Source organism: Xiphophorus maculatus, chromosome 4, assembly GCF_002775205.1.
Source record: "Xiphophorus maculatus strain JP 163 A chromosome 4, X_maculatus-5.0-male, whole genome shotgun sequence".
In the NCBI taxonomy this organism is placed as follows: Eukaryota; Metazoa; Chordata; class Actinopteri; order Cyprinodontiformes; family Poeciliidae; genus Xiphophorus; species Xiphophorus maculatus.
Genome location: NC_036446.1, coordinates 5,470,385 through 5,486,958, shown reverse-complemented (window position 1 = coordinate 5,486,958; position 16,574 = coordinate 5,470,385). Strand labels below are relative to the sequence as shown.

Sequence of the window (16,574 nt, the reverse complement as noted above, 5' to 3'; positions counted from 1 at the left end):
AAAAAATTTAAAGAGACTTTTTCAACATCATGCACCTTGTGTTGGTGTATCATAAAAATATGAATAAAATACATTTAAGTCTATGATTATAATGTGACAAAATGTAAATAAAAGGTAAATCAGTATGAATACTTTCATTAGGCACTGAAGGACTTCACATGCCATTAATATTGCACATAATTCATATTAATGACAATTTTTATATATTTTTGTTTAATTACCATATAAATCCATCACAGTTTTCCTCCTTTCTTTTGAAAACAGCTGAAACCTGATGGTCACACAAAACATGGACATTTAATTCAAAACATGTTCTCCACAGACAGAAGCTATTCACTATCCAACCCATGTTTGCCATGGACTCAAGGCTGTGGAAAAGGAAATTTGAGGGCTTCAGCATCAAATTACTCTCACATATATGAGCTGGACCCAATAATAGGGCTCAGCCTTCACACATAAACACCAGTGGAGTCTAATAGAGGAGTGTGATTACGAGAGTGACTCTCTGAGAGGCCTTGTAAAACTCAGTTCTGATTAAAGGCATCAGCAGTCCATCTGTGTCTTGTGAAGGTGTTGTCTCTGTGAGAATTGCACTTTACTCATAATTTCATTTCAAATTACCTTTTTAAGAGTAACATAACTGTATGATATTCCAAAGCCCCATGTAACCTCCAAAAACCACAATGCAGTGTGTGATTGGATATGTCGTAGAAGTCGGCTGAGTTCTGCACTCTTCCTGTACTATTTTATGAATACTAATACCTTGCAACACAATCTTACAATTTATTTGCCATGTTGGTGTTGAAAGCTGCAGTTTCTAGACTGACAATAACATTATAATGTTTTTCTTGCTTGCAAATATAATTTTTATGGTTTAAGTCTAGTTTGGTCTCTAGCATATGGAAATGTGTGTTGTTCAGTAGAGGTTGCCAGGTGAAAATGGTAACTACACATTGAATAATGGTTAGAAATCTGTTCAATACTTTAATCCATTAATTTTTTACATGTTTTTTTGGTTTGTTTTTATGACAAGAAGAGTTTTATCTGGGTTTGTGTTGTTACCCAGATAAAACTACTCCATCTAACGCAAATGGAATAGTTTTACTCAACAGGAAGTCATTCTAAATAATTACTACTGAGGAGCATGATTTTTAAAGCAGATGTTAAATTGCATAGTAAGTGATTATGCATCAACGATATACAAGAGTTTTGCCTCCTGGGCAGATTGTAGTTAGTTGTTTATTGTGAATATGGCTTAAGTTTTTTTTTTCAATGCAGCACATGGGGAGAGAGGAGTGCTCAAAGTTTCTGGCTAATTGAGGGCATGAAGCAAAGCTGCAGGGGTAGATATTGTGTTTCTACTATTCCCTCTTTTCATTTGGTTCCTATTTTCTGCTGTTGCAAGCAGTGGTAGTAAATACTTATCCACTCAATGAGCAATATTGGTCGTGTGGGGTACCTTCCACAGTTTTTTTGTTTGTTTTTTCAAGCTGCAGTACAACAGCTCGAAAAAACAGTTGTGGAAAGTTTTCTGTTTTTAAGAGTGCAAGGAGGCTCAGTTATTCAGTTCATTGATGGAAATGATGGCGGTACAAACAAATGCACAAGTTTTCCTCCCTGGTGAATTAATAAAATGAGATCATTCTGAGAAACCTCGTTTGGATTCTATAAAACATTTAACTTTACATTTCTTATTCTCTAGTAGTGGTTTACACTCACATGCCAAGGGTAGCACCATATTGAAGGGTAGCAAGGGTAGCAATAAGTTTGATGTAAGGCCTTTAATACATTTAATTTAATAAATCAAATAATCATTTATGTGTGACAATAAAGCAACGAATGGAAGAATCTTCTTCATAAAGCTGTGTATATATTTGAATTTGAAAGCATTGTTTTTATCATGATGCGTTTGTTGGTGAACTCCAAAATGCAGGCAGGGGCTGGGAGCATGGGTCATGGTGACTGTTCTATTATGAAAGAAAATGATGAAAAACTTACAAAGGAGCACTGGAAGTTAGAGCAGAAGAAAAATCAAAAATCCAAGAAAAATGCTAACAGGAAGAAATGTGGGGGGGGGGGACAACAGGGTATTACAGGAGGAACCAGCAAGGAGTGTTAGCAAGAGAGGGGTTTAAAAACTGCAAGGGTGACCGCTGGAACAAAAGACCTGGACTGATTAGCTAACAGGTTGGAGATGTGAGAAGAAAGAGCAGCCGACAGTACACAGGGGACTAGGAAATAAATCTAACACTAAAGAATAGCTAGACATAAAAACAGAATTATACAAGAGTAACGAGGAATAACTAGGGACAAGTTATGCATCAGACTGATCAAATCAAACAAAGAAGGAGAGTCAGGAACACAATAAGCAAACCTCAAAACAACCCAGCTTAGAACAATAACAGTTTTATCTTTCGTCTTTCTGCAGCAGAACTAAGTTCTGCACCATTAAGTTGGCATAATACCAGAACATATTCAAACTTATATACAGAACATATACAGTAGCCGTCCTGTATATTTTTCCTTGACTGTAGGTAGGTTGAGATAAAAACAAAATGTGATTGTCATAAATAAAGCATTAATTTGAAAGTTTCTCGTAACCTGGCCAAATCGCAAGCTTATAGAAAGTTGAGACTCCAGCAGCCCATTGCATGAGGTTAACATTTTTAGCAGCCTCTCAAAAATATTTTTCAAAACCATGCTATCGTACACCCAACAACTAATATTTCAATTTTAAAAAGTTCCCAAGGCAGACACTAAATTTCACTGTGAGAGGGTGTTATTGCCTTATTTGTAAAAGTATGGACGTAATAGTTGGGAGAAGTTTTGTCTATTAAGTGTTATTCAAGGTAATATTGAATAACAATATTCAATAACAATAGAATGGCATCTGTCCTGATGTTATTCTGTCATCAGGACAGAATGACTGTCTAAAAATCTAAGATGATTTTTAGTCTGATGTTTAATGGTTGGCAAGTGAATAAAATGCCCTTTTGAAAGGGCAGTTTTTTAATTGATGAATGAATTAAGAGAGCACATGGGATAGAGAGATATTTTAATCTTATTCACATACCATGTTTACATGAATATTCAAATCCATATGCCATTTGAATAACACTTGTATATGAAAGACCATAAACAGATAAGATTGATAAAACTGACACCTCTGGGAAGTGATAACTATCAGAGAGTAGTTTACCTTCAAAAGATATTTGGTTTAAGATTGAAATAACTATTGTTTTGCTTCATGTGTATTTCAGGAGCTGATCACCACTCTGTACATTGGGTTTCTGAGCCTGATCTTCTCCTCGTACTTTGTCTACCTGGCAGAAAAGGATGCAGCTGATAGCACAGGTTCCACTGGTTTTGGAAACTATGCAGATGCGTTGTGGTGGGGAGTGGTAAGACTACCTCTACTGATTATGACTGTTTGTATATGTCTATAATTATGGGAAAACTTAATCACTCCCCTGTGGTACATATGAAGAAAAGTAGCTGAGTTAATGCATGTGATTATTTGATCATCAACTAAGGTGACCAACAATTGTTGTTGTCCATAAATCTAAGAAATGCTTTTAGGCTATTTCATCATTTTGGAGATTTAAAAAAAAAATTTCTGTGGATGTCTCAGCAAATTTACGGCAAAGTCAGACAATGTAGTATTAAAAGAAAAAAACATCAAAAGACTCTATGGCTGGAATTTATCACTCCACTGGCCTAATGAACCAGTTTCTAGAATGTTTTGCAGTTATCTCTGGCTCAACACATCTGAATCAAATTAATAGTATTTTACCAGTCTGCAGAAGCCAAGGTTTCAGCTTTGTTGTAGCTTGAACATATCAAGATGTTGCAATGGCCCAACTAAACTTAGGATCTCAACCTGATTGAATTGCTACTATGGAACCAAAAGAGAAATGTGCATAAAAAATAACTTTAACATAGTGGACTAAAGTTTCCAACTACAATGTGAGATGTAAGGTTTTTCCTTGGTTTTAGTCACTTTTGTCATAAAACAATTTTTTTGATCGATTATGGCAGTTTTGATGATCACATCAATTAAGAGTACATAAATATGAAATTCAGCCTTTCACATTACTATTTAAAACGATCAAGACAATGTTATCAGACACTTGTTACAAGAAGTAAACACATGAAGCACTGTTTTTCAAAGTGTATTTTCAACATTTGTAATGTTATTTAAGTTACTCATCTGTTGGAGATTTTGTGCTCCCATGTTACACTTCTTGTCTGCCAGTTCTAAACCCGGCAGCAGGGTGTTGTTCATAGGAGATCATCACCTGCTTAATCACAGAGTCTTCAATTTGCAAACACCATCTCATCATTACAATAGTCATGTGACTCTACTGAGTCAGAGTCTCATCTCTGGTGCATATTCACTCAGTGTAAAAAACAAGATAATGGAACACAGAGAGCTACATTTTAAACTCGTTTATATTTATACAATGTTTGATCAAATGTTGTAATTAGGACTGCATTGATTTGTAACACCTTTTAACATTTACAACAGTTTAAACATAGAAACTGCTAATCTTTATTGAGGCATTTTTCTATATGACCCATAGTTAAATGGGTTGATTTAAATAAAGATAAGCAGCAGCAAAGTAATGTAATTCATTTACTAATAGCTCCTGTCATAATGTAAAATTCATCTGCATTATTATCTCATTTAAAAAGACACACATTAACTAACCACTTGAAGAAATATTGAAGCTGCATCTTTACAGTGTCCACTGTCCAAATTATGATTTATTGCAGTGTGGATAACATTTTAGTTTTTGCATAAACAAGCTGGTTACTTGTGCGATTCACATTGCAGAGCAAGCAGATAAAATGCCAAGTTGCTAAATATGTGCCTAACAGATTATGTCACTTTGCTGCAGTGAGGCATTCTTTTATTTTTTGGTAATTCCCCATTAAAATTTGCTTTTTATTGCTCAATGAATTGTATTTTCTGCTTCTTTCTCACTAGTTCAGGATTGCTCTAGGTGCTAAAGGCAGATTGAAGAGTAGTTGAATGTCTAATTTCATATGGAAAATACCTGATAGCTGGGAATGGCTTCACTTATATTGTTGAATAATAGATTTACTTCTAATCTTTGATTATGATCATATTTTAAAAATATTGTTCTTTTTAAAGAACCCTTGACTACCCTGGGGCTGTATTTCTTCAACTGTGAGAGGTCAAACACAGTCTGTGTTCTCTCTGTGGTTTTGTTGTTGAAGTAGGAGTGTGTAAACTCGTGGGTAGATCCAGTGGGCTGCTAATGCAGGGACTAACACAAATAGTGAAGAGAACATGGGATGAACTTCAGCTTTCTAAAAACTTAAGGGACTCTTTTAAAAGCACACACATGTTCAATTGAGTCGATAACCTTTCTTACATAAATAAAAGTTTTGGTTGATTGATTTTTATTTTATCCATTTTCACACACAATGGTTTTGTTTTTGGTTCTTCTACAGCAGAAACATGTGAGAGAGAACCAACGAGGTAAAAGTTCAACATTGTGGTCAGGAAGACTGGGGATTTATTACAAAGAGCAAGAATTGTTTTGAGTATTTTCCTCAAAAATAAGTTATTCTGCAGTTCTTCAGGAAGTGACTGTAAGCTACACAAACAAGCAAAGCCATACAACATAAAAGGAGTGTTAATAATTCAATACCCATGCTAGACCTTGACAGGTTTTGGCCTAAGGCCTATAAACTATTCCTGTTTTTTGCCTTTTGACCATCAATACAATATTTTATATTTTGTATTTATGTCTTTATGGTCAGTGAGAAAAAAAACAGTTTAAAATCAAAGAGCAACCTGTAGATAACATGAAGCCATCTAATTTAACCCTTTACAAAATTGACAATTGAGTATCTTTGTAATGGTTGGAAAGCCATTGAAATCAGGTCACCACAGGTGTTATAGATTCCACTCTTGCTTCTTTATTCCTTTTAAAATATAGGCATCTATCTATTATGGCTGCAAACCAAGTAACAAGTAAGTTGTGCTTTTACAATTATGAGAAATCTACTGAAACCAACTTTTTCTCATCCTGGAAATTTTGATGAAGAGGTATGTGTTGTAACCATTAATGTAACAAAAACCTTTAATGTAATAACTGCACATGATGTAATAATTTGGCCCATTTAAATGGAATAAAGTGAATTACATTTTAAATGCAATAAAACATTTGTTTTTCACAGATTATCTATCTCATAGATTACTCTCATGACACAGTGACAATTTCAACAAATATCTAAAATATATATATATATATATATTTTTTTATAAAAAAGTTATATAATGTACAGCTATAACTTGCAGGTGTATTGACATGTTAGTATGTTACTTGTTCAAAAAGCATTTTACATTATTGGCAAGCTATTACTTCAGTGACCTAGTTATGTTTAAGTCGGCCATGATTATGTTTTTGACAGTTATTACAATATTATCCATTATTATTTTATTTGGTTGTTGCCAGATGTAAGCAGCAGGGGAATTTCCCATGCAAACTGCTTGACTGCAGTGTCTCTCTAGTGGCTTGTGTCCAAAGTCTGCATTGTTACCTACTGTACTGGCCAACGGGTGGGGGTATTTCCCAGCAGATTACTGTGTTACAGCTCCCAAATATCAAGAGGCAGTTTATTCAGCACACTGCCTTAGTCAGCTATGGAAGAACTGCTGACAGACAGCTAATAAATCCAGTTCAATTCACAGACATTGTTATGGAAGCAGTCAAAAACAAAAAATCTCTTCATGACATGTGTAAATGCTCCATGTATGCCTAAATAATGAAATATTTTATTGAATAGGAGAACATAAGCATTATAATGAAGATAGGACAGGACTATTGCCTCTTAAAATCAATTTAAATAATTCATAGATGTACTAAAAGCATAGATATTTTAAGGAGGAAGGATATTCAGGTGTTATAATTATCGCCTTGAACTAGATGTGTGCTTCTGATCTAGCCAACAACGTGATTGTTGAGAGAGAAAAGGTACAGCATATTTACAGAGCATTCATGCAGTGTTTTGACCCTTCAATATTTAAAAAAAATGTGATGTAACAACCAAAAACGTTTGATCATCATCAAAATATCTTATGAATGTTGACCCAACAAATAACAAATCCATTATTAAAACAAAGCCACAAACAAATACTGTAGTCTGGTCAGATGGCAGAAAAATTTAACTTTTTTGGCTTATTTGCAAGTCATGTGTGTGGAGTAAACTAAGTTTACAGGTCACCCTAAACATAATGTTATAATTGTGGGACATGATCATGTCAGCATATAGTACTGGACAAATTTCTCAGAGCTGAATATGATGACTTAGCTACCAGGTATTAGAGGCTGTGGAACACTTGAAACTGGGACAGACGTTCTCATATAAGCAGGACAATGGCCCTGGACATGAAGCCAGAGCCAGAATGAAATGGTTCATATCAATCTATATTTATGTATTTGAATAAGAAAGCCAAGTCTAAATCTAACTGAGAACATGTTGCAAGACATGTGAATTGATGTGTACCTTCTGCCATTCAAGTCAGCTTGAGTTGTTTTGAAGAATGGACTAAAATGCACAATTATGCACTTTTTTGTGGGAGTTAGTTTATCGTATACAATCAAAAGATAAGAGACTGAAGTTTTTGATCTTCACAGAATGTGAAAAAATGTCAAGGGAATCCATGGGCGGTGCACTGTAGGTCAACCATGGTATTGTGACAATCGGCAACTAATATAAGCTGTTCTTTTAATCTTCACATAGGAAACCTAATGTCCTAGTGTGAGGTAGTGTAGTCACACTAGGACTACAGTCAAAGGGTCAAAACAGGTGAACGGAAAACAGCATCAGCTGGCAGTTCCAGGATCTTCTTATGAATTTTATTGTTTAGCATTTTTTAGGCTCTCAAATCTATCTCAATCATCTGAAATCTTACTGATCTTATTCCAAATTGGCAACACACCAATTACACACATTAAATAAATCAGGAATATGTATAAGGGGCAAGAGGAAAACAAAAACTGAACCACTTTGTCGCACGTTACATGTCACATGGTTTGTCACACAACTGAACACCTGTGAAGAACAGGCACATAAGAACTGCAATGAATTTACTTGCATGATTGTATGATTGTATTAGTGGTTTTATAACAAACATCTCTTGTATTTATAGTGGACAAACATTTTTTTCTTCTATTTTTCTATTTTAAAGGTGACTGTGACTACAATTGGCTACGGAGACAAAGTGCCTCAAACCTGGATTGGAAAGACCATTGCCTCCTGCTTCTCTGTGTTTGCCATATCTTTTTTTGCTCTGCCTGCAGTAAGTGGATGCACTCAGTATGATTTGTTGTTTTGTGAAAATGCAAATTATGGATATCTTCATTGTGAGAGTTTGGTAGTTAAATTATTGTAAGCCATAAGCCATAATTATGGAGAAAAGAAAATTGAGTACAACAGACAACACAGCTAACATAACTAACAACAGTGTAACTGTCTGTCAGAGATGGATTGCCTATTCTACCGACAGATGACAGCAAGATAAAAGCCATGAGTCAAAATAATTTACATGCAACTGAAGTTCACAGGTGTTTTGTCTCTCTGTGACTCATAAGTCACTAAATTATAGACTCCCAGGCATGTCAATCAAGCCAGCTTTGCTCCCAAACATTTCTCTGTTTGCTCTCTATAACACTGATCAGAAGAAATTTACCTGGGGGAAAAGTGTATTGACATTCATTATGGGAACTTATGGTTGAAAATTGGAGCCTGTGCTTTTGAGATATTGCATGTAAACACACATTTCCTTTTTTTTATTTAGTACAAAATGAACAAAGGTCTATTGAAGTAGACTAATATTGAACAAGAACAGTAAATAAGCTGAAACTAATCAATAGCTCAGGCATTTGTGACTGACTGGTTGCTGACCCATTATGACCAGAAATTAATTATATGGCACAGCCATGTTTCTAAATCCCAGGAATTTTAAGAGCAATTTCTGTTCAGCAACTGAAATAATTATTGAACACTCCAAGCTATTCACTCTTAAAAAAAGAATTGAGCAAATTAATCCACAAATTAAGACTTGGGTAAAAAGTTTTTAATAACACATGGATTAAGTATTAAACACATGAAGAATATAATATGCAAAAAGCTATAAAAGGCAAAGAAACTAACAGAAATATGTCGGTATTTAGAAATCATTCCTATGTGCAAATCAGTATCATATGACTTAATATTGACTAAAGAAAAGAAATGATCAAAGTATTGCACAGTGTAATATGGCTGGTAAAAGCAAAGAGGTATATCTTCACAATCAGTGATGTCAGTAACGCTTTGCTGACATTGGTTACTGACGTCGGTCCACTTTTTTCAGTAATGAGTAATCTAACGCGTTGCTATTTCAAATCCAGTAGTCAGACTACAGTTACTTATCGAAATTACTTTGCGTTACTATTATCTTTTGTAATTTTATTTTATTTCCTCTATGAGTGACCGCTGTTTCTATGCGACAGTTATCAGCAGCGACAGAAACATAAACGACAGAGGGAAAAAGGAGATGCTCATTTTGTTGCTGGAAAAACAGGAAGTATTTTGAGTTTCGCTCGCCAAGTCCGATTATTATAAGCGGCTTTGGGCTTGTTTTTTTTCTAAAGTCGCTTGCAGGTTTAATGAGTCGCAGTTTGTGGTTTTGGGGCTTGGAAATAAGCAGACATAAACCCCAGAATTTGTCTGATATCCAGTTAGTTTTAGTCAGACTCTTCCTGTCCATCATCTCCCAGATGATCTGTCCTGCTGTGTCTTTGTTAATATATTACCTGTGAATGACGTTGAGCTTTGCGTTGCGCTCCAGAAAACTGCAAACATCGAGACTAATGAACAGCGCAATAAACGTGAAAACAGCCACGAATGAATTGTGACACGTGATGTTTTTCCAATAAACATTTCATGTTTTTGGCCCACATTCATGCTCATATTTGTGGGATTAAAATGAAATTAATAAGCAAAAAGAAAAAAAAAATCTCCACTCTGTTGTTGTTCACAGGGAATTTTAGGTTCTGGCTTTGCCCTGAAGGTGCAGCAAAAGCAAAGACAGAAACACTTCAACAGGCAGATTCCTGCAGCTGCCTGTCTCATACAGGTATTTAAAAAAAAAAAAAAAATCAAAGGAAACCTCAGAAAACCTGGGAGACTGAATGGTCTCACAGCCCAACTTTTTTTTTTACTGAGAGCAAACTTTTCTGCATCTTTTTCTGTCTTTTTTAAAATATGGTCAAGGATGAAGTGTATCCATCATTCCAATACATTTCTATTTCCATGTCTCTGCAGACATCGTGGAGATGTTTTGCTGTGGATAACTTTGATTCTGCTACATTCAAGCTGTTTTTGAGAAAGAAATCCAACATTCCTGCCTCCTCTCTTTCCAGCCCCAAGCAAAAAAAATCGGTTAGTAATCATTTTAAGGATTTCACTCCTCTTCACTTCCTACCATAATTTCAGATACACAAAGGCAAATAATGCAGTTTGAAGGGAATAACCCTGGAATGCTGTGGATTGTAAATTAAGACCAGTTCAATTGTGAAGGTGTATCTTTTTTTTTGCTGAATATTTTTATTTTACTTCATGAATATTATTCTGTGCTGTGAAATAAGATAAAGAAATAGGACAGCAAGTAGAGCACCATCACCAACTACATTACATAGACTTCAGGGGGTTGAATAAAAATACTGAGTAATTCAAATCCCTTGATACTCTTCAAACTGTGTCATACATTCCATTTCTTGTGGCTTGGATTAAAAAAAAGTCATACTGGATTATGCTGATGACTTGTGACATCTAATTCTTTTTCTTGAGGTAGGTGCATGTAAGAGAGCAATGTTTGTATAGGTTTCAAAAAGAGAGAAAACATGTCATATAGGATTGTTCTGGTTTTGCTTTTTTGTCTTAATTACTTATTTAAGTTCATCAAGCAGTTCTTATTGTCAGATAGAGATACACTGAGTAGATACAAAATGGTTTTTTTTTATTTAGGTGAAGAAAACTATTGACACCAACTCACTCAATAACCTTCAACTTGTCTTTGTATGCCTTGATACTTTGCTTTTTTTCTTACAAAATAATTTGACATTCACAACTGTATATTCACTTATATATAAGCCAAATGCTGATGATTTTTCTTGCTTTTTCTTCCTTTAGTGACCAAAATTTCTCTGACTAGCAATGACGTGTCAAAAGAACATCTGGATGGGTCATAAAGTGTTTGGTTCTATAGATCTTTTTTGCCTGGGGGCGCCTGGGTGGGTTCTCAGTGAATGTGTTACTTACAGCTTCTGTCATTAGATCCCATCAGACTAAGCTATTAAGCAGTTTCACATGTCTCATTGATGTCCTGCTGAGAGGGACAGGTAGGGGACTACAACTGCTGTAGGCGAGTACTGTAAAAGTCAGAGGTGTGACCTATCTTCAAAAATGTTTAAGTGAAAGAAAAAGAAGTGTTGACTAAGCAACAAGATATATCAGACTCACCATATATGTCAATGGCTTTAATGTTATGGGTGATCTTCTATATATATATATATATATATATATATATATATATATATAGATATATATATATATATATCTATATATATATATATATATATATATATATATATATATATATATTAAATGTTACTACCGTGGGGAGTGTTTTTGTTCCAGGGGTCAAAAATGTCACCAATACATAAGCATAAGCAAAATAGCTTATTTTTTGACACAAGGTCAACATTGTTTTGGGGTTATGTCATTTAAATGTCAGAGAAACACATTTTTTACTTGTGCAGGTGAAGATGAGGAGGAAGCTGAAGAGTACTGACAAGGACAATGGTCCATCTTCTCCCACTGTCCCCAGCATCACCTGTGACTCTGTCTTTGACAGCGGAAGGGAGCTAAGTTCAGATGTTTACAGCACTGTTGGCACAGGTACTTAAACGGGACATAGAAAACATAAAGATTACACCACAGCACTAAAATAAATTGTTGGACCCCTATTCAAGTTTAGAATATTGAATATTTACTTCAGGCAATTTACTACTGGAAACGTAATGTTTTGACAAATAATATTAATTTAATTGTATTTATTTTCATTGTAATATACACACACATCTATTAAAATAGCCTGTTTTGTGATGTAAAAATAAAACCAAGATGTGGGAAAATGTGTAACGATCTGATAATACCGAGGTTGGACTTTTTGACCTTTTTTTTTTTTTATGTTTGTGCACAATTTACACCAAGAAACCCCCAATGAAGCATGACGTTGGAAGCATAATTTTTTAGGGCTATTTTGTTCATGTGCAACTGGGGCTTTAGTCGATGTGGAGGGAATTATGAACAATTTCAAATACCATTAAATGTAGTTTTATTTTTTCTATCAAAACGTTGAACATTTTAAACAAATCATAGGCGTACGGTTCCACAAATTATGCTTCACAATATTATTTGGACTCTTCTTACTATAATAATTACTGAGGATCAGGTACTTAATTTGAATATTAATTTGAATATCTCTAAGAGCATAAATACAAATCTCATTAATTCTTTACAAAAGTCATAAATCATCTGCATGCTGTGCATTGTTGTTTGCCTCCGTCAGTGTACCCTGCCTTTGCTCTGAGGTAGTCAGGATATATTCAAGTTTCACAATGACCCTACGAAGCTTAAATCTGCTACAGAAACAGTTTTAATTCTTTATGCTATTCCATTAAATAATATATATATATAAAAAAGCTAAATAAATTGAATAATATGAAAAAGAACAGTTTTTTATTTATAAATACTGTTTTTCATACATAATTTACACTTCATATGACATGTCTTTTATACACAAACACTAATGTTTTATTTTGTAGTCTCCCTTTCACTAGAGAGACATGTTTATATCTGAATTTCATCACCTTTTCTTTATTTACATCATTTTTGGCATTTAGACACTAACCTAATTCCATTTGCTGCAGTTTTGAAAGTGAAATGTTTTCCCCCTTCTTCTTTGACATTCAATTCTGGATTTCTATATTGCTGCTGTATTTTTTTGTAGCTCAAGCATTATATGTTTTAAAAGAGTTCGAGACAAAGTTGCAAAGTTCGAGACATAGTTCGCTAGACACTGTTCACTTTGAATGACTTTTTGAAGTGATTTCTTTTTTTCCAGTTCTTTGATTATGAAACAGATGTATGGATGGACATTCTTATCATGTTTTGAAGAATTTCTTCTCTCTTTTAAAAAGATCCAAAAGGAAAAAGGGAAACATCACCTTTATTATTCACAAACCCACATACAGGGAATTAATGGATGGGTCTCTTCACAGTGGAATAAAATAAGATATTAGAGGGGACTGTCTGTTTCAAAAGCAGATAAATATGGATACTTTTAGCACGTCCATAGCATGTAACACCTAATTGGATGATGCTCTTTGTGGTGTCTAGCTGGTGACCTTTTTCTTTTATACCAGGCGCTAACATGAAAAGCTGCTTAGATGTCTGACTGTGGTACCAACACCGGCGTGAAACTGCAAATGGTTTTTGCTTTGCACTCAGTTCTCTGTGAAACAGTAGAATTTAATATTCCCTGTTGTACAGATGTATATGCTGGCTGAATGTTCACAGTGAATCACTGTCTTTGATAAGAAGCCAAATTGATGCAAGAGGTCAGGCTCTATGTCTAACATCTATAGCATGCTGCTTTTAACTTTAATGGATTTTCTAAATTACCACTGCTGTGTGAGGATGGATGCTGACTGGATGATGACATGTGCATCAGCTTCCCATGGTTCTCTGCTAGCAATACCCGTTTAGGGTATTTTGCATAGGCTTTTTTGTTTAATAGCAACATACATATCTCTAATTTCACATTCTGTCAGTTGTCAAGATATCAAACTGGTGCTCAATTCAAAAGATTATATGAATAAAGCAGTAAATGGTGAAACTTTATATGTTATTAGATGAGTGCAGTAATATATTCTGTTTATATTTACCTCATTAATATTTCCATCTAAGGTTATTTTGGTGTAAAATTTGGTTCAGGAAATAGTGATGAAAAATGTATTTTATCATTGGTAGAAATTTTTCTTTTATTTCTATAACTAAAGAGAATTAATCAAGCAGAGAGTTGAGGCACCTTTTGTCCTTTTTCTGTATCACTTGATTTTTTATTTTTATTTATTTATTTTTGCTAAATGTAGTTCTGATTGTTCCATTCTCTTACTTTTTGTCTTTCTTCACACTTCTGCTGTTATGTTTGTGTATCTCATTTGGCAGGAAGCCAGCCACTTGGAGGACGTGGTGAGCTGCTGTTAGTGTCTATGTTCTGCATGTGTCCTCTTCTTTTGGCTTTGACTGCTTTCCCTTTTCTTATTTATACCACTAATAGAAAGATAGAACAGTGTTGCAAATGCTATATTTTTAAGCAATACAGTTGCAGTTATGCTCATGTTTGTGTGTGCCTTAGACTGCCAGCAGTCATGGACATCTTTGTCATCTCTGCAGTTCAGCTCATCACCCCCAGGTAACTTTTTGTATTTTCTTTCACATTCATCATCATCAATGACATCTCTGTGAAGACATGGGTTGGTGGGTTCACTTGACCCATAATGTTTGTCTTTGTTTCTAATAATTAAAAAACTCTGCATGTTAAGGACTCTAACACAACCCCTTGACAAGCAGAGTATGCGGTTTTTCTTGACTCTGTAAATGAGAGTAAAAATTTGCTTGTCAAGAGAAAAGAGCATGTCAAGTTACATTTGTTTTAGCTTTCAGCACAATTGGGACCTTTCCATTTCAAACCCAGCTAAAGCAGAGGCACTTCACACCATTTTATTCTTCACACATCAAAATCATGAACCTGTTGAGTCACACTTCTCCAACTGGTGTGGTTGCTTTTAGTTGAATAATCAATGTGTTTCTTTGCAGCCTTCCTCAGCAACAGTCAGAGCTCTGCATTAATTAATACTTAACTATTTTGTGTTTCTATTTCCCACAAAAATGACAACCCCACATGACCAATTATTGTGATAAAACTGTTATGTTAGGCTTCATCAAAGAGAAAGACGTGCTTTACTCTCAGTAGGGTTTCTCATAAGTACTGAACCCTTAAGACATACTGACAGACTTAGTGTTTAGGATGAAAATAAGCTTTAAAAAATTGACTTTGTTGTTTACTCTTTGACTCCAAACATTCTTAGAATTTTACATTCTACATTAAATTGCTGGAAAAGACAAAAAATATTGCATGAAATGAATATTTTTTTTTTTTTGCTGAAAAGATTTCTGTAATGACTATTTGCAGAGAAGCTTTTGATCTGAATACTGAGGTTGACATAAGGTCTAGTATGCATGATTTGGTGTCATCTCAGAGTGCAAATGGGAAATTGAAAGTAGCTGAATGCTGTCCACCTACTCCCAAACTGTGGTGGCCGTGAAACATGCAGAAAAAGGGAAAAAATAGAAAGAACCACTTAAGAGTCAGTGTTTGTGTGTGTAGTTTTTTCCTTCTGGGCTGCTGCAGAGATGTGGTGCAGCATGGCAAAAGGCCAAGGAGAGTGAAGGCATCATACAAACATGATGATTTTTACACAGTTAAACATAGTCACTGTTAAATTTGTTCTTTCATCCAATAACTTACTTTAAATATTACACACTTGTATTTTGTGCTGGTATTTGGAAAATATTTGGTATCTAAATCAATAGATTAATTGAGCTAATGTTTATCATATTTTGTTATTGAATTAGTTGTATAAGTACAGCTCTCAACGACTTCTTCTTTCAAATGAGAGATATATGAGATGAAAAAGATCAATTTTCAGCATTATTTCATGGTAAATAGAGGGTCTATGGGAAATAAAAATGCTTTCCCCTTTCTATAGCATCAAGTTTGTTCTTAAAATTAAGATGGAGCAGTAGAACAGTGCATCCAACTTAGTGCGAGACATTCATAAGATAGGACAGATTTTAATTAACAGAACCTAGATATCTTGATGGGATATATGATATCATGGACTCCATCAAATACCTCATTTGACATGCCAGATTAGTTCCTACACACAACCATTCTGGAAGAACCCTGAGGAGAAGTCCAGAACAATAAAGTATCCCCAGCAGATCCAGTCAGAAAATCAAATTACTGAGGAAACCAGTCAGCAGAAGATCAAAAACACAACTTTTCTTTAACGCCACAGACACTCTATAGACATTTTTAAATAAGCAGCCGTTTTACGTTTTTGAATGGTAGCTATAAAATATATCATTATTATACCTACATAACACGTTTGTATGTTATTTTTATTATTTGAGACTTTTCTTGATGACTGTTAATATTTATTGTTATCATTAGTAGTAATAGTAGTATTACAGGCTATCACAGTCTGTTACACCTAAAACTTCCCTGTAATGTTACATATTGTAGCAGAACATACTGATTGATCAGCACTGATGGGATTCTAAACTTATTGATATGCAGTATGGGTTCTTCAGTACATCTGACAACTCTTACAATTTGTTCAGATATGAGTTATAAATGTAAT

At 34.6% G+C, this 16,574-nt stretch overlaps 1 protein-coding gene across 2 annotated transcripts in view; it reads left to right on the top strand.

Moving 5' to 3' along the window:
* The window catches only part of kcnq1 (potassium voltage-gated channel subfamily Q member 1), a 45,667-nt gene that overhangs the window by 20,264 nt on the left and 8,829 nt on the right, over nucleotides 1–16,574 (top strand). Inside the window, exons 6-12 of one of the 2 annotated variants that reach the window (XM_014473323.2) lie at nucleotides 3,261–3,401; nucleotides 8,228–8,338; nucleotides 10,061–10,156; nucleotides 10,345–10,461; nucleotides 11,841–11,979; nucleotides 14,314–14,337; nucleotides 14,504–14,560. In XM_014473323.2, the coding sequence (XP_014328809.1) occupies nucleotides 3,261–3,401; nucleotides 8,228–8,338; nucleotides 10,061–10,156; nucleotides 10,345–10,461; nucleotides 11,841–11,979; nucleotides 14,314–14,337; nucleotides 14,504–14,560 (685 nt within the window). The remainder of the gene's footprint in view (nucleotides 1–3,260; nucleotides 3,402–8,227; nucleotides 8,339–10,060; nucleotides 10,157–10,344; nucleotides 10,462–11,840; nucleotides 11,980–14,313; nucleotides 14,338–14,503; nucleotides 14,561–16,574) is intronic. The other variant, XM_023332044.1, reaches the window with a different exon arrangement.